Source organism: Schistocerca serialis, chromosome 2 (genome assembly GCF_023864345.2).
Source record: "Schistocerca serialis cubense isolate TAMUIC-IGC-003099 chromosome 2, iqSchSeri2.2, whole genome shotgun sequence".
Taxonomy (NCBI): domain Eukaryota; kingdom Metazoa; phylum Arthropoda; class Insecta; order Orthoptera; family Acrididae; genus Schistocerca; species Schistocerca serialis.
Window position 1 is genome coordinate 979,296,450 of NC_064639.1, and position 24,423 is coordinate 979,320,872.

Consider the following 24,423-nt stretch of genomic DNA (forward strand, 5'->3'; position numbering starts at 1 on the left):
GATTCTCTCAGCTGTCTCCTCAGTCTCCAAGCTCTCTACCCTGTCCACCCTCTGGTCCGCCGGATTCAGGACTGCCTCCACTTGCTCCACTTGGGGGGCGTCTCCGTGGCGTTCCTCTTGATCCCAGGACACGTTGGTATGTGGAAATTAGGCGGCCGACATAGCGGCCAACGCTGCAGTCTTTCTTCGGCCAGCTATTCGCATGATTCCTTTCGGCGATCTACGAAGTGTTTTATGTAGTCATGTGCTCTTTTATCGCACGCACATTGGTCGTAACTTCCCAATAATAAATTGCGGGATGTGAAAGCTCTTCCCTGTGCTTGGACCTCTTCCTCCCGAACTCGTCGTCAGGAGGAGGTAATTTTAACTAGACTCCGGATAGGGCACTGTATTTTTAGCAATCGACATCTTTTATGCGGCGATCGTTCACAGCTCTGTCCCCACTGCTCTAAACTGGACGGTGAGACACCTTTTACTCGAGTGCCCCTATTTTACTCCACTACGCGCCCGTCTACAGCTGTCGCCTGATGTACCTTCCATTTTAGCAGATGACACACTATCAGCCGATCGCGTTCGAGTTCATTAGTGCCAGTGAGATGTCAGTCATTTCAAGCTCTTTTTGGGGACAAACAACCTCCCTTCTATAGTGGTTCTTTAAGCTTTCCTTCTGTTTTTGGTTTCCCCACTTTTTGAGTTTTGTTCCCATTGCTGGTGGTTTCCAGTTTCGTTTTTTAGCTTTTCCTAAGTCACAGACAAAGCGCTAATGACCATAGCAGTTTTGCGCTCTAAAACCGCAACAAAAACTTAAAAAACAGTACATCAGCTGAATCAAAATGCATACTATTCACACATTATTAATTAGCAAATAAAACGTCACACAACAATACGTAAAATGTAAATCAGCCAACGTGAATAATCAGAGCGGCTATGTAAAGGTTGGTAATTAGTGTCATACAAGGCACATGTAACCTAAGATCACGAGTGTCCAGTCTCAGGAGATAAAATTGAAGGATCAATGAGTCCCCCCTGCGGGTCCGGGGTAAGAATAGGCCCGATGTATTCCTGCCTGTCGTACGAGGCGACTAAAAGGAGTTTCAACCGTTTCGGCCTTCCATGTGATGGTCCCCCTTGGGGTTTGACCTCCATTTTTCAAAATTCTACAGAAGTACGAGCCTTTTGGGGAAGGACACCTTACGAGGTGTACCACTGGTCCTAAGTGCACTAAGACCTTGGCACTCAGCATTGTACCGGCGTTGTAACCATGCCCGCTATTCCTCAAATTGGGCCTAAACGCCTGATGGGTTGTACAAGTTACGCCCATAGTGCGTCCCCATCTGCACCAGCGATCATGATGGACTTTCCATGGCACCAGAAATCCAGCACGGTAGCCATCCCGTTGTGGTGGGGCTGTCATGTACCCTCTAGGTTGTAGCCCCCTGACAGCACAGGGATCGTACTGCCGATACCTGAGCTGCACCCTCCCCACATCAGCCACGGAGTAGATGCCCGTTTCCTTGGGGCATCAGGACCCCTGGCAACGGTCATCCTGCCAGGTGGCCCTTGCTGAGGCTGGGTGGCGCCCGTGGGGAGAGCCCCTGGTCGGAGTGGGTGGTATCGGGGCGGACGTTTCGCAGATGAAACGTCAACACGTATCAGTCGCTCTGTGGCCGAGTCTTTCAAAAGAAAAGGTACCGTTTCTAGTTCTGGTTCTCCTGCCCTTTCCCCCTTGGCCACTCCCTGGGAGGAGGGACAGGCCCGCCGGCTTGGGGCGAAGTACTTCCCCCGCTATTTGGTCTGTTCACGAACCGATGGGGGGACGTTCGCCACCTCCAAGCCCATGTTCTTTGTTCAGCACATTGGACATCTAAGGGGAAATTGAGGCTCTCAGCAAGATGCGTTCAGGGTCTGTTCTTATAAAGACCACCTCCGCCACACAGTCTGCAGCGCTCCAGGCATGCGACCGCCTAGGGGACATCCCAGTGTCCATTGTCCCGCATCTGGCACTAAATCGGACGCAGGGGGTTATTTTTCATCGTGACCCCCTGCTACAATCTGATGAGGAGCTCAGGGCCAACCTGGAGCGCCGAGGCGTGCATTTCGTCCGGCGAGTCCAGCGCGGCCCGAAAGACCGTCGCATCGACACCGGGGCCTTCATCCTCACCTTCGAGGGGGACATTCTCCCGGAAGGTAAAGGTGATGTGCTACCGGTGCGACGTGCGACCTTACGTCCCGCCTCCTATGCGCTGTTTTCGGTGTCTGCACTTTGGGCACATGTCGTCACGGTGTGAGGCTGAGCCCCTTTGTGGCGATTGCGGACGTCCTCTTCGTGAGGAACATACATGCACCCAACCACCTCGGTGCATTAATTGCCCTGGCCTCCACTCACCTAGATCCTCAGACTGCCCTGCATATCAGGAGAAGAAGATACAGGAACTCAAAACTTTGGATCGGCTCTCTTATTCTGAGGCCAGGAAGAAGTATGACCGCCTCCATCCCGTGCCGTTGACCACTTCGTTTGCCTCAGTTGTGTCCACTCCTTCCGCGGAATCCTCACCCCTATCCTGTCCCCCTCCTCCTCCTCCGCGCATCAGGGGCTCTGCCTCCGGCTCCCAAATCCCTCCCTTCCAAATCCTCCTCCCCCGTGGCCCCCGCCCACTCTGCCCCAGGGGCCACCCTTCCTCCTCCTCCTCCTCCTCCTCCTCCTCCTCCTCCTCCTCCTCCTCCTCCTCCTCCTCCTCCTCCCCCCACGCCACCTGAGAAGCGATCCTCTTCTCAGGCATCCATCGGGGAAACGTTCCGGACCCCAGCTTCAGAGGTCCGGCGTTCCAAAACGGACCCTGCGCGTGAGGACCTTCTTCGGGTCCAGCCCACCATCCCTGTGCCTCCTCGGCCTTCCAAGAAGGCCTCAAAGAAGAAGTCTCTATCCCCCTCTCCACCGCAGCGCCTTTCGTCTGACGCTCCATCCGTGAGTCGCTGCTCCCGGCCGTCCTCAGTTTCGCCGGGATGCTCTGCTGCCAGGCGCTCAGCTGGCCTCTCGTCGGCAAATGATACTGCCCCTCCTACACAACCAGGGACAGCGGCCGCAGCTGGCGACGACTCGATGGAACAGGATCCGCCTCCTGCCGGTTGTAGCGTTGTTCCCTCGAAACCTGGGCCTCCGTGGCCATCAAGGTGACCAGCTCTTCCCCGTCTCGTTCCCCCTCTTTTTTGACTAGCGATGGCCTTGTTACATTGGAACATAAGAGGTATTCGATCTAATCGTGAGAAATTACAACTGCTGCTCCGCCTGCACTGTCCGCTAGTCCTTGGTCTCCAGGAAACAAAGTTGCGCCCGACTGACCGTATTGCCTTTACCCACTATACCTCGGAGCGGTATGACCTCACCCCTGTGCACGGTATCCCAGCTCATGGTGGGGTCATGTTGCTCGTTTGGGACAATGTCTATTACCATCCCATCCCATTGACCACCCCACTCCAAGCAATAGCTGTCCGCATTACTATTTCTGCTTTTACTTTTCAGTTTGTACCATCTACACTCCATCGTCGTCTGCTGTTAGTTGGGCTGACATGATGCACCTGATCATTCAGCTTCCCCCGCCGTTTTTATTGTTTGGTGACTTCAATGCCCATCATCCCCTTTGGGGCTCTCCTGCATCCTGTCAAAGAGGCTCACTCTTGGCGGATGTTTTCAACCATCTCCATCCTGTCTGTCTCAATACCGGCGCCCGCTCTCGGACTCTACTCATACCTACTCCCACTTGGACGTCTCGATCTTTTCTATCACTCTTGCCCGTCGGTTCGAGTGGTATGTCCTTTCTGACACCTATTCGAGCGACCACTTCCCCTGTGTCGTTCGTCTCCTGCACCACACCCCATCCCCACGTCCTTCGAGCTGGAACATACCGAAAGCTGACTGGGGACTTCACTCCTCCCTGGCGACCTTTCCGGACCACGATTTTCCCAGTTGTGACAGTCAGGTCGAATACATCACGGCTGTTATCATCAATGCTGCCGAACGTTCCATTCCTCGTACTACCTCTTCTTCACGTCGCGTTTCCGTCCCCTGGTGGAACGAGGCTTGTAGGGATGCTATCCGTGCTCGACGACGTGCTTTACGCACCTTTCGCCGCCATCCTATGTTGGCGAGTTGTATTGAATACAAGAGACTCCGAGCACAATGCCGTAGAGTCATCAAAGACAGCAAAAAAGATTGTTCCGCCTCTTTCACCAGCTCCTTCAACAGTTTTACTCCCTCTTCCGTCGTTTGGGGTGGCCTGCGCCGGCTGTCGGGCATTAAGGCCCACTCCTCGGTACCTGGCCTGACCTCAGGTAATGAGGTCCTTGTTGATCCTGTGGCTCTCCCCAACGCCTTTGGCCGCTTTTTCGCAGAGGTTTCAAGCTCCGCCCATTACCACCCTGCCTTCCTTCCCAGGAAAGAGGCAGAAGAGGCTCGGCGACCTTCCTTCCACTCGCTGGATCTGGAAACTTATAATGCCCCCTTTACTATGCGGGAACTCGAACGTGCGCTTGCACTGTCCCGGTCCTCTGCTCCGAGGCCAGATGCCATTCACGTTCAGATGCTGGCACACCTTTCTCCGGCGGGCAAAAGCTTCCTTCTTCGTACCTACAATCGCGTCTGGACCGAAGGTCAGGTCCCCATGTGTTGGCGTGATGCCGTCGTTGTTCCTATACCCAAACCCGGGAAGGATAGACACCTTCCTTCTAGTTACCACCCCATTTCTCTTACAAGCTGTCTCTGTAAGGTGATGGAGCGCATGGTTAATGCTCGGTTAGTCTGGATTCTTTAATCTCGACGGCTACTTATTAATGCCCAATGCGGCTTTCGTCGCCGCCGCTCTGCTGTTGACCACCTTGTGACCTTGTCGACATTCATCATGAACAACTTTTTGCGAAGGCGCCAAACAGTAGCCGTGTTCTTCGACTTGGAGAAGGCTTATGATACCTGTTGGAGAGGAGGTATCCTCCGCACTATGCACGGGTGGGGCCTACGCGGTCGCCTGCCCCTATTTATTGATTCCTTTTTAACAGATGGAAAGTTTAGGGTACGTGTGGGTTCCGTATTGTCCTCAGTCTTCCTCCAGGAGAATGGAGTGCCTCAGGGCTCCATCTTGAGCGTAGCCCTTTTTGCCATTGCGATCAATCCAATTATGGCTTGCATTCCCCCTAATGTCTCAGGCTCTCTCTTTGTCCATGACTTCGCGATCTACGGCAGTGCCCAGAGAACATGCCTCCTGGAGCGCTGCCTTCAGCGTTGTCTAGACAGCCTATACTCATGGAGCGTGGCAAATGGCTTCCGGTTCTCTGAAGAGAAGACGGTTTGTATCAACTTTTGGCGATATAAAGCGTTCCTTCCGCCATCCTTACATCTCAGTCCTGTTGTTCTCCCATTCATGGAAACAACTAAGTTTCTAGGGCTCACGTTGGACAGGAAACTGTGTTGGTCTCTGCATGTCTCTTATTTGGCGGCCCGTTGTACACGTTCCCTTAATGTCCTCAGTTCTGAGCGGTTCATCTTTGGGAGCGGATCACACTGTCCTGCTTCGCTTGTATCGGTCCATAGTCCGAAGCTGGATTATGGGAGCTTCGTCTACTCGTCTGCTCGGCCATCCCTCTTACGCCGTCTCAACTCCATCCACCATCTGGGGTTATGACTTGCGACCGGAGCCTTCTACACTAGTCCTGTGGAGAGTCTTTATGCTGAAGCTGCCGAGTTACCATTGACATACCGGCGCGACGTACTGCTGTGTCGGTATGCTTGCCGTCTGTTGTCTATGCTCGACCACCCCTCTTACGAGTCCTTCTTCGCCGATTCTCTCGACCGTCAGTACGGGTTGTATGTGTCTGCCCTGCTGCCTCCCGGAGTCAGCTTCAATCGCCTGCTTCGACAATTGGAGTTTGCCCTCCCTACCACCTTCAGAGAGGGTGAGAGCCCGACACCACCTTGGCTCCAGGCTCCAGTTCCTATTTATCTCGACCTCAGCTCACTCCCGAAGGAGGGTACTCCGGCTGCAGTGTATTGCTCACGGTTTGTCGAACTTCGTGCTAGACTTGCCGGTCACACCTTTATTTACACCGATGGCTCCAAAACTGACGATGGTGTCGGCTGTGCCTTTGTCGTCGGGGCCGCCACCTTTAAATACTGGCTCCTCGACCAATGTTCGAGCTTTACGGCCGAGCTTTTTGCTCTCCATCAGGCCGTTCAGTATGCCCGCCACCACCGCCATTCATCGTACATACTCTGCTCTGACTCAGTGCTCTTCAGAGCCTTGGAGCTCCCTATCCGGTCCATCCCTTGATTCAACGGATACAGCAGTCCCTCCATTCTTTCGCTGCTAATGGTTCTCCTGTCAGCTTTGTGGGTTCCCGGACATGTAGGAGTGCCTGGGAATGAGGCTGCGGATGCTGCAGCCAAGGCTTCAGTCCTCCTGCCTCGGCCAGCCTCCCACTGTGTCCCGTCATCTGACGTTCGTGGGGATGTATGTAAGAGGCTTGTGTCGTTGTGGTGGGATGCTTGGTCATCCCTCCAAGGAAACAAGCTCCGGGCAGTCAAACCGCTCCCAACTGCTTGGACAACCTCCTCCCGACCATCTCGGCGAGAGGAGGTCTTTCTGACCAGGTTGCGGATTGGGCATTGCCGGTTTAGCCACCGCTACCTGCTCTCTGGTGACTCAGCCCCGCAGTGCCCTTGTGGTCAGGCATTAACAGTGTGCCATGTTTTATTGTCGTGTCCCTGTTTTAGTCAATTTCGTGTTCTCCTGTCCCTTCCATCTACTTTACCAGATGTTTTAGCTGATGACGCTCGAGCAGCTGTTCGTATTCTGCGTTTTATAACTTTAACTGGCTTGTCCAAAGACATTTAACCTTTTTACTTATTTTATCTGCATCCTTGTCAGGTCCTTCTGGTGTCCCCCCCCCCCCTCCCCTTGAGTTTTACTAGATTCCATGTGCTCTCACAACAGTGACTGGGCGCTAATGACCTCAGCAGTTGAGCGCCCTTAAACCCCACAAAATAAAATACAAATGAGTAAAATTCGATGAGTGAAATGGATGAGTAAAATTTTGGCAACATGTTGTGGTTATCAAATGATAGAGACTGTGGTATAAGAGCAACCTCCAATGACACTGCTTACGCTACTCAGTGTGCTGTTTGTAAACTGTAGCATTTTGTCAACGTTGTACTCGTCTGAGCCCTTTTGCTCTGAGCCATTTCCCTGGCACATGGCTTGCATACCTAGCTCACTCCTGCTGGTGGTCGTATGGCTTCAATAGTTTCTTCAGAAGGAAAGTAGTTCACTGCAGAGGTACAACTTCAATGTTTCCTTCCTGACTTTACCGTGCCAGGAACATAATGGTAACAGAGAAGTAGAGGCGTACTCCCCCAAATTCCTGTATTGTACAAGGACAGAGAAAGATTATTTTTTGGCCGTAGAGCCTAAACTCTTTGCAGAGAATATTCAGGACAAGTTGGGGGACGGTGCAGACATCTTCAAAATGACTGGGTCACTTCAAATGAAAACAGCATCCCCCCACCCAGTCATGGGCGTTCCTTGCTTGTCATAAACTAGATGATCTGGTCACTCACTCGCCATGATGGTCTAAATGTGGTTCGAAGCACTTCACATTAAGACGACCACCTTAGTCTGACGATCTATTCTCAAACTTCGAGAGCAAGGTGTAGATTTTTTATTTGACCATAGGTGGCCAGTTTTAATCCCTTTAACCACAACCACTAGCCAACCATCTATTAGTTCACGAGCCCACTCGATGTTGTAAACTGTTAAAAAATACAGCTGTTGGTAATAAAGACCCCTGACGAACCCCCCAGGGGGTCCACAACTCTTTTGTGGATACGTGCGTAGAAAGCACGGGACCTCGAGCTAATGTGGCCCTCCTTCCTTTCCGGGCTGCATACCTTCCCTTTCCGCATCATTCCCTGTCCCCCATCTTCGCCCCCCCCCCCCTCACCTTTGGCTCTTCCCTTCCCTTTCTCCCCCTCTGAGAGTATGGTTTGTGCCTATGTCCGGAGACGGACGGTCGAAACTGTTACAAATTCCTTGCTTTTTACACTTGCAAGTCTTCGTCCTTCCTCTGTCCTTCTCTTTTCCTTAACTCTTCTCTTTGCCCTTTCCTCCGCTGCGGCGTTTGAGACCCCCTCTTCTTTCCTTTCCCTTTCTCTTTTTTCCTCCCTGTGCGTGTCTGAAGGCCGACCCACGCATTTCCATGCGTAGCTGGTGACGGGGTAACGTGTAATTCCCCGCCCCTGGTAGACAGGTAGGACACGTACGTACCCCCTGGTAACGGCCAGGCCCAGGGACGGGTGATTACCCGAGCTGATACCTTCCGAAAGTGCCGATTGGTCCCTCCGTCCGTTTGTCGGGAGGTGTGACCTGAGGTGTGAACAATCACCTAAGGCGGGAGTGCCCTCAGAGAGGGCCCCCACAAGGGAGGAGCGCGCCATCGGAGACGCCGGTAATCATGGGGATTCTTCCGCAATGGTTTCCTCACCTTCCACTATGTCTGCTCACAAGCGTAAGTTCACGGAGTCTCAGCCACACAGTTCTTCCATCGTTGCCACAGTTCCTTGTTTCTCGGTCTGACGAAGGTCACGACTTCTCCACCGTCAACCCTTTCATTATTCAGAAAGGTGTCGACGCAATTGCAGGTCCTGTAAAGTCTTGTTCCAGATTACGGAATGGCACCTTGTTAGAAACAGTCGGTGCCCTCCAGGCACAAAAATTGCTGCGTACTTCACAGCTCCACACGTTCCCTGTCCGGGTTGAAGCACACCGCACTTTAAATTCTTCGCGTGGAGTCGTTTATACACGCTCCCTCGATGGATTGTCTGACGAAGAAATTCAGCACTACCTGTCTGATCAGGTCGTGACGGCTGTTCAGTTATGAAAAGGGTTGACACGAACATCATTCCAACCCGCACTGTCTAATTGACATTCGACACAGTTCAACTCCCATCGAAAATCAAAGCAGGCTATGAGAATTTCCGTTCTTCGCCCTTACGTCCCAAACCCTACGCGTTGCTATCGGTGTCAGTGGTTCAATCACACCAGCCAGTCCTGTTCCAATCCGGCCAAATGTTACGTGTGGCAAGGATGCCCGTGACGGTGCTTGTCCACCTCCATCCCCTCGCTGCTTCCTCTCGAGATTGCCCCGTTTTTAAGGACGAAAAGCTCATCCAGGAAATCAGAGTGAAGGAAAAGGTGTCGACCTTTGCTGCTCGAAAATTTATTCGCCAGTCGACAGCCCACCGTGCCTGACAGGAAAATACAGCACTGTCCTTGCTTCTCCTCGGCCAACAAAGGAGGCGGCCACGCAGACTTGCGACCTCACCTTTAGTGCCACGGTCGTCAGGTCGGCCAGCGCAAAGATCGCCCGTTCAACCTCACCACTTTCACCTGCCCACTCTATGGCTCACCCTTCATCGGGTTCTGCTAAATCTCGAGCTCAAAAGTCAGACACCAAGACTTCGAAAAAAGAGCATATTCGTGAAGATTTTTTACGCACCCCAACTTCACACCCATCGGTTCCTCCTTCATCTAATCATACTTCCAAGAAGGCTACAAAGAAACCCAGTTAATCTTCTCCGCCAAGGCGTGTCCCGTCTACAGCACCACCTGGCGGACATCGCCCTCGGCCGTCTTTTGTCGCTGAGGCGCACTGCTGGCGGCCGATCAACCGGCCGATCGCTGGTGGCAGGAGCTGCTCCTGAACAACCTATGGATCAGGATCTTCTGCCTTCGGCTGAATGCCATTCCATGCTGTCGGTCGCAAGCTCTGAGCAGTCGTTGAGTTGACAGCAACCTTGGTCACATTTCTCAATTTTCTGTTCACCCTATGTCCATTATCCACTGGAATATCCGCGGCATTCGAGCCAATCGGGATGAACTGTCGATCCTCACACGATCCTACTCGCCGGTCATCTTCTGTCTTCAGGAAACAAAGCTGCGTCCCATGACCTATGTTCTCCCTCATTTTCAGTCCGTCCGATACGATCTCCCTTCCGTTGAAGGCACTCCAGCCCATGGAGGACTCAGGATTCTTCTCCATGATACTCTCCATTATCACCCAATCCACTTAAACACTTCCTTCCAAGCTGTCGCCGCCCGTCTTTCCGTTTCTGGATACGCGTTCTCTCTTTGTACTGTATACATTCCATCGTCCACAAAAATGGCACGAGCTGATCTCCATCTTCTTGGTCAGCTTTCACCCCCTATTTGCTAGTTGGGGACTTCAATGCCCACCACCCGCTTTTGGGATCTCCACATCCTTGTCCACGTGGCTCACTATTGCTAGACGTCTTCCAAGCGGATCGAGTTTGCCTCAACACTGGGGTTCCTACATTGTCTGCCTCCGACAGCTTTCTCATTTGGACCTTGCGGTCAGTACTGTTCCGCTAGCTCGGCGCTTTGAATAGTTGGCCCTTGATGATACACACTCGAGTGACCACTTTCCATGTGTCCTTAGACTGCAGTCTCACCTGCCATATATGCGCCCGCAACGCTGAAAGTTTGCCCAAGCCGATTGGACACTTTTTTCGTCTCTAGCGACATTCGATGACCGTCACTTTCCCAGCGTCGACGATGACGTCACACACATTACCGACGTTATTCTTACAGCTGCGAAACGTTCAATAACACGCACCTCCGAATTGCCCCGGCGTCCCCCAGTTCCTTGGTGGAACGAGGCATGCCGTGATGCAATAAGTGAGCGGCGACGTGCTCTCCGCGTTTTCCGCAACTATCCTACTTTGGCCAACTGTTTCCGCTATAAGCAGTTCCGAGCGCGATGCCGTCGTGTCATCCGCGATAGCAAGAAGGCAAGCTGGAAATTTTTTATTAGCTCATTTAACACCTTCACTCCCTCCTCGGAAGTTTGGAGTCGGCTTCGACGTTTCTCAGGCGCGCCTAGTTTCTCCCCGGTCTCTGGGCTCACTGTTGCGCATGATACATTAGTGGACCCTGTCGCAATTTATAACTCATTGGGTCAGCACTTTGCTGAGATTTAGAGCTCTTCAAATTACCCGCCAGCGTTTCTCCCGGAGAAACGTGCAGCGGAAGTGCGACATCTTGCTTTCTCTTCCCAAAATCGCGAAAGCTACAATACTGTTTCCTCCTTGAGGGAACTCCAACATGCACTCTCTTCTTCTCGCTCCTCCGCCCCAGGACCGGATGGTATCCACGTCCAAATGTTGCTGCATTTATCAACCCATAGTCTGCGTTACCTCCTTCGCCTTTATAATCGAATTTGGACCGACGGTACTTTTCCCAGACGATGACGGGAAGCTATCGTCGTTCCTGTTCCGAAACCTGGAAAGGACAAACATCCCCCCTCTAGCTGTGACCCCATTTCCCTCACGAGTAGGGTCTGTAAGGTTTTAGAGCGTATGGTGAATTACCGTTTAGCGTGGTGGCTGGAATCCCGCAATGTAACACCTGCCCAATGCGGATTCCGACAGCATCGTTCTGAAGTTGACCATCTTGTTGCTCTCCCCACTTGTATCATGAACAATTTTCTCCGGAAACGCCAAACAGTAGCAACGTTTTTTGATCTGGAGAGGGCATACGACACCTGTTTGACAGGCATCCTCCGCACACTGTTCTCTTGGGGCTTTAGAGGTCGGCTGCCCCTTTTTCTTCGCCAATTTATGGCAGAGCGCACATTTAGGGTGCGGGTGAACACTACTCTCTCCCGTACTTTCTCCCAAGAAAACGGGGTACCCCAGGGCTCCGTGCTGAGTGTTGTACTGTTTGCCATTGCCATAAATCCAATTATGGATTGTCTCCTTCCTGATGTCTATGGCTCCCTCTTTGTGGACGATTTTGCGATCTACTACAGCTCTCAACGGACCAGCCTTCTTGAACGACGTCTTGAAGGATGTCTCGATCGCCCCCACTCTTGGAGCATCGAAACCGGCTTCCGTTTTTCTCCCAGTAAGACCGTTTGTGTTAATTTTTGGAGACGTAAGGAGTTTCTTCCGCCCTCCTTACATCTAGGTCCTGTCAACCTTCCGTTTTCAGACGTCGCTAAATTCTTGGGTCTTATGTTTGACAGAAAACTGTGCTGGTCCTCCCATGTTTCCTATCTTTCGGCTCGCTGTCTGCGATCCCTCAACACCCTCCGTGTCCTGAATGGTACCTCCTGGGGAGCGGACAGAGTGGTCCTTCTCCGCCTCTATCGCGCCTTAGTGCGCTCGAAATTGGACTATGGAAGCATAGTCTACTCCTCTGCTCGGCCGTCTATTCTTCGGCGTCTCGACTCTATCCACCACTGTGGATTACGTTTAGTGTCTGGAGCTTTTTACACCAGCCCTGTGGAAAGCCTTTATGCTGAGACTGCTGAACCTCCGCTGTCCAATCGGCGAGCAGTCCTTCTGAGTCGTTATGCTAGCCATCTGTCTTCCATGCCGGCTAATCCAGCCCATGACATTTTTTTCGACGCCTCCTTTCATGTAGGGTATGCAGGCCGCCCCTCCTCCCTACTACCACCGGGAGTCCGCTTCCGTCAACTGCTCCATTCTCTTTCCTTCCGCTTTCCTAAAACCACCTTGACAACTTGGGGTACAGCACCGCCTTGGCTCCGTCCCCGGATCTGCCTGCTCCGTGACCTTTGTCGATTTCCCAAGGATGGTACCCCTTCACTTGTTTATCGCCGGGCATTTGCTGCTCTATGTGCACAAATGACGGACGCCACATTTATTTACACCGACGGCTCGAAAACATCGTTAGGTGTAGGGAGTGCCTATATTGTTGGCGACAACCCAAATCACTTTCGGCTTCCCGACCAGTGTTCGGTTTATACTGCGGAGCTTTACGCTGTTCTCCAGGCTGTCCACTACATCCGCCGCCATCAGCGGATACAGTGCGTTATCTGCTCAGATTCTCTCAGCTCTCTCCTCAGTCTCCAAGCTCTTTACCCTGTGCACCCTCTGGTCCACCGGATTCAGGACTGTCTGCGCTTTCTCCACCTGGGGGGCGTCTCGGTGGCGTTCCTCTGGCTCCCGGGACACGTTGGTATCTGTGGAAATGAGGCGGCCGATATTGCAGCCAAGGCTGCAGTCTCTCTTCTTCGGCCAGCTATCCAATCGATTCCCTTCGCCGATCTACGGAGCGTTTTATGTCGTCGTGTTGTTCATTTATGGCACGCACATTGGTCGACACTTCCCCATAATAAATTGCGGGACGTGAAACCTCTTCCTTGTGCTTGGACCTCTTCCTCCCGAACGCGTCGTCGGGAGGAGGTAATTTTAACTAGACTCTGGATAGGGCACGGTCTTTTTAGCCATCGACATCTTTTAAGCGGCGATCCTCCCCCACTCTGTCCCCACTGCTATCAGCTGTGGACGGTAAGACACCTTCTAATTGAGTGCCCCTATTTTACTCCGTTACGCTCCCGTCTACAGCTACCGCCTGATCTATCGTCGATTTTAGCAGATGACACGCGCTCAGCCGATCGCGTTCTCGAGTTTATTCGTGCCAGTGAAATGACGTCAGTCATTTGAAGCTTTTTTGGGGACAAACAACCCCTTTCTGTAGTGGATTTTTAAGCCTTCCTTCTGCTTTAGTTTCTCAAATTTTATGACTTTCGTTCCCATTGCTGCTGGTTTCCATTTTCGGTTTTTTACTGTTTCCTAAGTCACGGACCGGGCGCTAATGACCATAGCAGTTTTTATCGCCCTAAAACCAAAACAAAAAAAACAAACCCTGACGAAATAGGGCATCATGACAGAAACGGGAATTAGTGACAACATGGTTGTTGGAGCGACACATTCACCAAGAATAAATTCAAATTATACACTTCCTTAAATAAGCAGAATTTCTTGACGCTTTCCTAGGTATCATATCTTTACAAACTAGCGACATAAACGTAAAAATCTAGCTTAGATTCAAAATCAGTATCGTTGGCGATTGAGATTTATACCAGATAACTTAAGAGAACTGATCCATGATACGAAAAGCACGCCGGATTTAAAAGAATACCAGCGGTAAATAAAAACGTCCACTGTGCGACGGGAATGGTCGTACCGACGTCAGTGCCACTAGGGTGGAGTTACTAAACATAATTTTTAGAAACTACTTGACCAAAGACGATAAAGTAAATACTTCATAATTCGAATCAAGAAAAGCAAGCATGAGTGAATTAAATACTACCAGTGTAACGAAGCAACTTGTGATTTAACAAAGGCGAGTCGACCAGACCTTATAGCATACCAGAGTATTCTCGCTTGACGAAACAGGTCACAGGTCACACCAGTACTAAAGAAAGGAAACGGGAGTAATGCGCTGAATTACACCCGCACATCACTAACGTCGATTGGCAGTAGGGTTTAGGAACAGACACGGTGTTCGAATATAATGAATTACTTTGAAGAGAAAGATGCACTGACAGTCAGCAGAGATTCAGAAAATACCGTTCGTGAGAAACCAACTAGATCTTTACTCACGGAGCAATGTAAGCCATCGACAAGGATCTCTAATAGTTTTCCAAATCTCCAGAAGACTTTCGTCACAAGAGGCTTCTAATTACAAAGTCTGTCTTCAGAGTAAAACCTCATTTCTGCGACTGAATAAGTGATAACCTATGAGGTAGGTCAGTCCGTAGCAATCGATAAATTCAGCGAGTAAAACAGAAGTCACATCTGGTGGTGTCCAGAACAGTGTTACTGGCCCTTTGCTGTAATAATTTATAGAAAGGATAACAAGGAGGTTTAACAACCCTATTAGTGTCTTTGCTGGAGATACTGTTATTTACTATCTATTCGTCATCGGAATAAAATTGAGAAGATAAAGAAAAAATGTGTAGTACCATAAGTGGCAGTTGACTGTAAATAATTTAGGTTATCCGAAGTAATAAAAGGAATCCACCAGATTTCGGTCACAAGAGAAACCAAACAAATTGAAAGCTTGTGAACTCAAATACCCAGGAACTTTAACTACTGATAAGGTAATTTAAAATAAAAACATAAAAATGTTCTGGTGAAGTTACCAAAAGACTGCATTTTACTGGCAGAACGCTTGGAAGCGATTCTACTAACACTGCCTCCACTACGCTTTTCTTCATTCTAAGTGTTTACTGCTGTGCGTTATGGGATACTAGCCAAATGGGATTGACGGAGGCTACCGAAAAAGTTCTTACAAGGGCAGCTGGATTCCTACTAGGGCGAAAGACGGCAGTGTCGCGGGTGTATGCGATTTAGGGTGACAACCATTAAAACAGAAGCGTTGTTATAGTGAGGCATTTTCTCGATATTTATTACAAATTATTTACACTCCCTACATTCGGAGAAACGACCATCGTAATAAAATAAATCCTAGCTCGCGTGGAAAGATGTTAGTTTCTGCCAGGCGCTGTTCACGAGTGGAACCGTAGAGAAACGCCTTGGAGGCCTAGGGCCAAGCATGCAAGTATGAACTGCAGAAAGCTCATGTAGATGGAGCTATAGATGAATTCATTACATGTGCTCTTTTGCAAATGTTCTGCGAGAGTGACCCTGTGCATGTGTGGATTGCCTGAGTTGTGGTGATACACAATGTGAAATGTGCTGTGTAACAGCTACATGCTAAGTGTTTGACGTACACGTGTGGTTGGCATGGTGCGGGAACCTGCTCTGACGGGCGTCGGCGTGTTACATTACACCAAAGTTTGTCTGACGCAGGGTATAAAACTATGAAGTGGAACAACTGAGCCATCAAATTTATTAACAGTATAGTAAATAAAACTGCAAGACATCAAAGTTGGCTAACAATTAGTAAAGTCCTAAACGAATTAATATGGTCGTCCCATATTCTAAGCATCCATAAAGTACTCAGCATTTGCAGACGACTGTAGTCAACTGTAGAGCGCCCAGAAACGCGTGCTGCTCGTAGATAACTTGACACTGGACACTGTTCACTGTTGAGTTGTAGCGCCCCCCCGAAGAACCCAGCGAGTGGGGTGGTACTGTCACACTCCACTTCACAGCATGTGCCTGCTGCTGTAAAATTGTGCAGCCACATTGACATGTGGTCTTGGCGGCATCCTCTGGTCTTGGCACGTTCCGTGAGCCTGATCGGATCTGCGTTGTCATACTGTTTACGCCTGCCTTGCAGCCACGGCTGTACCGTCTGAGACCGCTATGTCCCTTGGATGCAGAACCGCCACCAATAGTGGACGACTCCGTATGGTGACACCTGGGCCTGTTCCATGGACCATGGTATTTGGCATGTTTCAGCTGCGTTGGATAAGTTAGGAATGGTGTTGGAAACGAATCTGATAAAATCGTTGCAGCAGCTAGGCAGAGATATGTAAAGCAGCAAACTAAAAGCTTATGGCAGTAAAGGCAGTGTACTTGTGACACTGCTGCTGGGCAAGAGTAATGATATTGGCTGTTGCATATGCGCAGGATAGGCAGACGATTTTTTAAATCGTCTGACTAAACATGCCATGGGCTACAGGAACACTGCAGAAGCATACGCACTGGAGTTCTTAGACGGTCAGATCGTTGGCACAGTTTGAAAACCAGTGACGAGCCTTACGAATTAAATTACCAGTCTCAGCCGACTATTCTTCTGATAAATGCGAATAATAGCTACAGGAAGATCCGGAAGGTTGTTTCATACTGTACAATACAGGGCGTACAGTGGAAGTATTCCTGTCACCCTGAGTGCCTCACAATATTACCTACGTGAGTTTGTTCACAGCTCTGTGAACTGCTGCCAGCGAGTCTGCATTGCTAAATGGTTCGGTGATTGTATCGGACTCGTTCCAAAGATCGCTCTCAATTTCTTGTTTGACTAAAATTGAGCCACCATCTGCCAAAGCAGTGGGAACTGTCCAGTGTGTGTACATTGGTTGGAATTGGTCTCTCCAGTACTTCATCCCATTAAACAGATATTTAGCTAGCAACTACGAGGTATCCCCTGTATTACAGCCGTGCTATAGTATCTATAGTATAAGATAGTAAGCAGATGTAAGGTATAACTTGGTAAGATATGGTAGGATACAGTAACAGCTGTTTTCGGAAGTGGTCAGCAGTCAGTACAGGCTAGTCTCTCCTGCACAGCGCCCCTTGTTCTCGGGAGGGCAGCATGCCGGGTTCCAGGCCATCCTCCAGCGCCGCCTCCAGCCCCTCCAGAGCTGAGGGCCGGAATTTGCGGGACGTGCCACCAGAACCTGAGATCCCTCAAGAGGGCACTGAGGGGAGAAGCGTGCTGGAGGAGGAGGCGGACAAGGAGGCCGGCCTCTTCCCGGGGCCTGACCTTGAGGGGCTGTTCACATGTTCCGCGACAGGCGTCTTCCGGTCATCCGTCGGCGAGACATCGGCATTCAAAGGGTAAGTGAGCAGTTTTCCTCATAATTATCCACAAATTGACTAACTGTATTCAAGCTATTTAATCTAATCACATTTGACCATTCAGGACACCTTTCATACTGAACAAGCATTTCACGCACGAGTCGTCTTGCACGAGTTTATTTCAAAAGGTGTCTGTTGCTGATAACGACATGGAAGCTAGATTTCAGAATACATTAGATTGTATAGGATCCCTGACACACACAAAGCCGTAAGGATTGTGACAGTTATTTACTTCTCAAAGGGACATGGGTGTATTAACATCTTCAAAGAACGTAGTACACTGGAGCGCCGGAGGAACTGGTATAAGAATGCGTATTCAAATAGACATACGTAAAAAGGCAGAATATGGGGCTACGGTCGGTAGCCCTTAAATGAGACAACTAGTGTCTGGCACAGTTACTGCTGCGAAAATTGTGTATTATCGAGATTTAAGCTAGTTCCAGCGTGGTGTTAAAGTTCGCTAACGAACTATGGGATACAGGATATTCGAGGTACCGCTGAAGTGAGGATTTTCCCGTACTATAGTTTCACGAGTTTACCGGAAGTATCAGGAATCCGGTAAATCAGATCCGGACATAGCTGAGGCCGGGAACAGATCCTGCAATAACGGGACCAACGACGACTGAAGAAAATCGTGTCAGAAATGCAACCATTCTGCAAACTGCTGCAGATTTAAATGCTGGGCCGTAGTGTCAGCGTGCTAACCATTCGACGAAACATCGATATGGACTGTCGGAGCGGAAGGCCCACTCGTGTACCCTCGATGATTGCACGACACGAAGCTTTACGCCTCGCCTGGGCCCGACAATGCCGACATGGGATTGTTGACTGGAAACATGCTGCCTGGTCGGATGAGTTTCGTTTCAAATTGTATCGAGCAGACTGATGTTTACGGGCATATACACAACCTCATCACTGTGTGGACTCTGCATGTTAGCAGGGGACTGTACACGTTGGTGGAGGCTGTGTAATAGTGTGGGGCCTCGGCAGTTAGATACGGGATCCCTGATACGCCTAGGTACGACTGACGGGTGACCCGTATGTAAGGAACCTGTCTGATCACCTGCACCCATTCATGTCCATTGTGCATTTTGACGGACTAGAGCAATTCCAGTAGAGCACTGCGACGTCCCATGTCTAAAATCGGTGAAGAACGGCTCCAGGAAAACTCGCCAGGGTTAGAACATTTCCTCTGGTCAACGCTCCCTAGACATAAACATTGAGCATATCAGCGATGCCTTGGAACCTGCTGTTCACAACAGATCACCACCTCCTTGTACTCTCACGTATTTACGGACAGCCCTGCGGGATTCATGGTGTAAGTTCCATCCAGAACTACTACCGACATTACTGGAGTCAATGCTACGTCGTGCTGCGGCACTTCGGCGTACTCTCGAGGGTCATACACGGTATTAGGCAGGTGTAACAGTTTCCTTGGCTCGTTGAGCACAAGAAAAGGTACAAACACAGGATGGAAGATAACACTGTTTTGGGCCAAAAACTGCTCGACCTGACGGGACAAAAGTTGCTTTCATTAAATTGTACTACAGAAATGTTATGTAAGGTGAAATTACGTTTGCTTACGAATTGTTAGACAACGATGAGTCGGCCGTAAACTGAGAAGTTAGAGAAGCAGCTACCGAGCTGACTCGTGCTTCCAACCGTCCTGGTACGCTACACAAACTCCGCTTGGGCCTAGCGTGCTATTTAGCGACGCCAGACTTAGGCAAATATAACGCCTGACAACGCAGACTGGAGGTAGAATCAGCATTGGAGATGCGGTGCAACAGGAGTATGTTTAAAATTACTTTGACTTACACTGGAAAGACAACATGGATAATACTGTCGCTAAGGCGAAACAGACTGCGCGTTGTTGGCAGAACACTTGGCAGGTGAGACAAACCCACTAGACAGCCTACATTACACTTGTCCGTCCGTCCTTGGCTGGAATATTGCTGCGCGGTGTGGGATCCGCACCAGGTAGGATCGACAGAGGATATCGAAAAATTGCAAAGGGCAGCTCGTTTCGCGCGTTAGTGTGTGTGTGTGTGTGTGTGTGTGTGTGTGTGTGTGTGTGTGTGTGTGTGTGTGTGTGTGAGAGTGATACGATACGAGTTGGGGTAGCAGTCACTGAAACACAGTTTACTTTGCGGCGAGACCTATTTACGACATTCCAATCACCGTTCTCTTATGAATGCGAAAATATTTCACACCCACCTACGTAGGGAGAAATGATCATAATAAACTACAGAAATGAGAGCTCGAACGGAAAGATTTAGGTGTTCCTTTTCCGCACGCGCCATTCGAGGGTGGAATAGTAGGGTAGTAGTATGAAAATGGTTCGATGAACCCTCTGCCAGGCACTGCAGTGTGAACTGCAGAGTAACGATGTAGAAGTAGGTAGACGTGAGCACTCGTCCGCCTGTGGTCTCGGGTTTGAAATCGCAGCTACTCGGTGTAGGCTGCCAGCACTGCTGCATCTTCTGTTCCACTTCGAGGTGGCACCATAATGCTTTTCGTACTCCCAATCTCTCGCTTAACCTCTTACGAAAAAACTTTTAGCTTGTTTCATCATAAATATTTGATACTCTCGGCCTGTGATCTGAGATACAGCTGCTGTACAAACAGCTGAGTGTACGGCCGCTAGGTGTTGCTGCACGTAAGCACTGTCCTCAATGGCATATTTCAAAGAATGAGATGATACTCAACCTTGTCAGTCCTTGGTACTTTCTGGAGGAAGAAATTTTAAACATCTGATGCTCTTAGGCAACTCGTTACTGATTTTAGAAGCAAATTTTATACAGATTTGTACCTATTCTCAAATTAAACTTCGTTCGAATGGTTCCTTTTTATGGAATAAAGCAATTTTGAAACATTCATTCTAACAAAGCTATCAATAAATACCACGTGACATAACATTCCATTAAGTCACCCGTCTTCTGACCATTTCGATGCAGCTTCCTCCTAATTCCTGTCCCGCCAGCCACTTCTCGGTATAGCACATGCATCCTACATTCTCAGTTACGTGCTGCATGTTTTCGAATCACTGTCTTCCTCTCAATTTTTTGCCATGTACGGCCACCTTCTAGTACCTTGGACGTTATTTGATGTATTAGCACATGTTATCACCCTGTCCTTGTTTTCAGTGTTTCCCGTGTCTTCCTTCCTTGGCCGACGCTGTACAGAACCACCTCATTTATCAGGCCACCTAAATTTAAGCATACTTCCGTTGCACTACATATCTAGTGCTTAGCGTCTTCTGTTCCATCAAGGAGGAATATAACTAACCAACCGCTTCCGTGTATTGAGACAAACTCCTCCACATTTCGCATGTCAGAGATGCATAACAATGGCAGCGCTCTTGACGATGAAAAGTTTACGCATTCGCGAACTTAATCAGGTTTTTATTGAGGAAAAAGATTTGTTCCATCTAAGACAGTAAAAATTGATGTATACAATTGTAGCTAGCATATACTGAGTTAACACTGTACATAAAGCGAGACAGGAACAGTTAAAAATGTAAGAAAGAAAAAATTAGAGCTTAAAAATCGGTCGACAACAGTAAGTTTGTAACTACTAGCTTCGAAATAGGTATCAGCAGTACATAATGAAATGGTCTGGAAGGAGCATATCGAAACACGAAGAATTTCGCTCTTAAAATAGAGAAAAAATACTGTTCTGTATAGACGATGTGCCAAATGGAAATGCATTTGCGAAATATACATTTGTATTTCAATTTTTACTCATTTTTTAAAAATAGGAAGGTACCCATACGTGCTCCAGTTGTTTCAAAATTTTCTGTATGATCTAAGAGGACGTGTTCATATAAAACGTTCACTCACTTCAGAAAACTTCTACGTCGTATGTCATAAACTGCAATGACAGTACAATTCTCGTAAGTTTTCGAAGAGGTGGAATAAAAAGATTTTAAAATATTCGTTTTTGTAGTTTAAATTCCAACCTCCTACAAAGTTTTTCCACTACACCATTTCTTTTAGAACTCTCCTCAAATATTATGCATACTTTCTACCTCATAGTTTCTTCAGGTAATTTTCCAAATTTCCAAATAATTAAATTTGGATCCAACTCTTACAGCTAGTTCTTAACATAACTAAGTTCACTGGGGCAACTTTTCTCTACCCAGACCAACCCCCTCCTCATGCCACATCTACCTTGCGTGTGGAAACCCCTGCAAGTAAAGGTTGAGACAGAAATGTTCAATGTTGTCGTTGTCTAGAAAGCTGTGTATCTTGGTAGTAGGCCGGATGTTGTCTCTTGCAGCAGTCTCTTCGCCATATTTTCAGAAATTTTATAAATTATATAACTCAGTACATATCTCGAAATCTCTTCTTATCTTACCGATTCCTAAACTTTAATATACGATGATTATCAATGCATAGTAGTTCAAAGCCCTATTATTCCTTGGAGCGTGCATTTACTCCATGGAATAGCTTCTCTGTTTTCCCTTACGAAAAGAATGTCAGATCCTGCCGATTAGCTGTGAAAGAACGAAGATGTATATGTATGTACTGTTGAGCTAGTCGCCATCTTCATGAGATTCTGTATGAGAAGGAATTTAATACATGAACTACACTAAAGTGTGTTCGCGTATTATTTAACTGATTACTATTGACAGTGTCTGCTTACTACGCTGTGTTGCACGGGATCAGTGGGGAACGTCTGATTTACACTGGACGAACCTGCCATTTTGTACGCTCAAGATATCAAGTTTATTACTTACAATAAATGGGCTAACACGGTCTTACCAGCAGATCTCCGGTCTTCCCCATGTGATCACCGAAAGTTAATATTTATTACAAATGTTTTCAGGAGATAGACTGACAATTTTCGTCACACCGAGACCTGGAAATAACTTCAATGCCTTACGGAATTTAAGCTAAGCTCAATTTAATCAGGATAGAACAGTATTGAACTGTGTGAATGTGATAAGCCTGCTTTGTGAATGAAAATTCCTTTAATATACGCAGGGTTTTTACTGTCCTGATCAGTGAAGCTAAATCAGGCCGGTGTGTGAGGTTTTTAAATTTCAGATCCCACAAAATTATTAAAATGTCATTAAGCCAAAACAACCTTAGCGGACAGTTCCTGTAACATAAAGTACTTAATTCAGATCGGTTTCATACAGGAGCGAAAATCTCACCAGTAGCTACATGTCCAAAGTAATGAAGTGTTTCGTATCGTTGCTCTTCCTACAGCATCCCAGAAGAGCCACCTGAAGAGCAGCAGAAAGCGTCAGAGCATCCAGTGTGTGAAGAGCCAGGTGAGGGCCAGGGACAAGAGGTGGGCCCCCCTGCTTGGACACTCGGGCCTCTAGCCGCGGTGGCCTCCTCGGCGTTCGGCGGGCTGAAGCAAAAGCCACAGCAGCAGAAAGCTGAAGGGGAGAGTGCGCAGCTGGTGGGGCAGCAGACAACACAGGGCGGGGCAGCGCTGGCTGTGGACAGCGGTGAGCAAGAGCCGGGGGCAGAGGAAGAGGCAGAGGAAGGGGGGCCACTGGGGCAGGACTCGCCAGGGCCGCAGCGGAGGCGGGCCTCCAAGCGGAAGAGCACAGCCGGCCACTACGGGCTGATGCCGAAGAGGGGCCGCAAGTGAAGGCTGCGCACTAGTTTTAGATGTAAACCATCAATTTTTAAAATCTCATTTAACTTCACTCTAAATTTTTCAGTAAGTTAACGAAGCTTTTGGCAAATATTGACGATCATTACCACAGATGAAAGTAAATTAATTTTGAGCCCATTTGTCTGTCACATTCTAGAAAATTCCAAAAATGTTAGTTTTAATATGTCAGTACCAAGAGCACGAAGAAAGAAACAAAACTTTATCAAAATTTTTAATGGCTTAATCCTTTGCAGATCTGTTTAATAACTAATTATTGTACTTCATGTGTAATTTACAACTTGTCTGTGGTGAATAAACATCTATAAATTTTTGTTTACTTAACTGAGTGGTAATATTCCTAATAAAACATTCCTTGTAAGTTACCCCAGTACAATGAACTGCAAAGTAAAGGTACTTCAGAGAGCCGTTTCGATGATACAGGCTCACCTTGCTTCCCGTTTAAACTCTGTATATTCCTTTACCTTCATGAACTGTAGCTGAAGTTGGCTCGTAAGTACCTAGGTTGAGAAAATGACATTAGTACAGCTGTCACTCAAATGGAGTCAAACACTGTCCAAACCAGATTACCAGACAACTGACGACCGGCGGGACAACCACAGCCTTGTTCGAATAATCTTCTTCCGTAAAAATTTGTTACAATATTTTGAAAGATCGTATCTTTGCTCCTCCATTGGGATTAACTCCTTCAGATTGAAAGAGCGATACACATACTTAACTCCCGGTCAAATTTAGTTATTGTGATGTGTCATGTTTACTAATTTGATGCCTCTGTAGCACTAATACCCGATTTGTCTTCAATCTTAATTACGTTGTACCTTTCGCAAAGTCTCGATTTTTTGTGTCCTCACATCCGGCGGAAGACATCAGCGATTAAATGTAATTCGGTATTTTGTACAACGTTTCAGCTACTCTCCCCTTTTAGCTCTGCGTCCTGCACAGCTGCCTTGCTTTGAGCTGTGTGTTTGACTACGTTTGGCAAATAGTTAACCCACCCCCTCTATCACCTTCATCCTTCAAGATACCCAGCTAATTGGTGAATATAACCTGGAATATCTTTGTATCCTCAAGTGAAGATAAGAAGCTCGAAATGTACATTACAGCATCTCTGAAGTCTTATTTTCAATTCTGCATTTGTTTTTACTCTGAATTTCAACAGCCTCAATTAAAATTCTGAATTAATATAGAACAGTTTAATACTGACCACCTGAGATAAAATGATCAAATTTTTCTATGTCATTGCTAAGTAACGTTTCTGCCGTAGAAGACTATGCTGGAATGAATGCTGTAAGTTTCATAATGACCTAACGCCATTTTTGATATAACAACCGAAGTTGAGCCGCTAAATAATCCCCACGTAGTTGACGTGCAGTTCCTGCAGTACTGCCCATGCACTGTCGGGATTAAGAGGCGAAAACACTCTT

General features: G+C 48.4%; 1 protein-coding gene across 1 annotated transcript in view; it reads left to right on the forward strand.

The window, feature by feature from the left end:
- LOC126456566 (uncharacterized) overlaps positions 1 to 22,975 on the forward strand; it is a 52,589-nt gene extending 29,614 nt beyond the window's left edge. Inside the window, exons 5-6 of the mRNA XM_050092312.1 lie at positions 17,075 to 17,344; positions 22,582 to 22,975. Of these exons, the coding sequence (XP_049948269.1) occupies positions 17,075 to 17,344; positions 22,582 to 22,975 (664 nt within the window). The remainder of the gene's footprint in view (positions 1 to 17,074; positions 17,345 to 22,581) is intronic.
- The last annotated feature ends 1,448 nt before the right edge of the window (positions 22,976 to 24,423 follow it).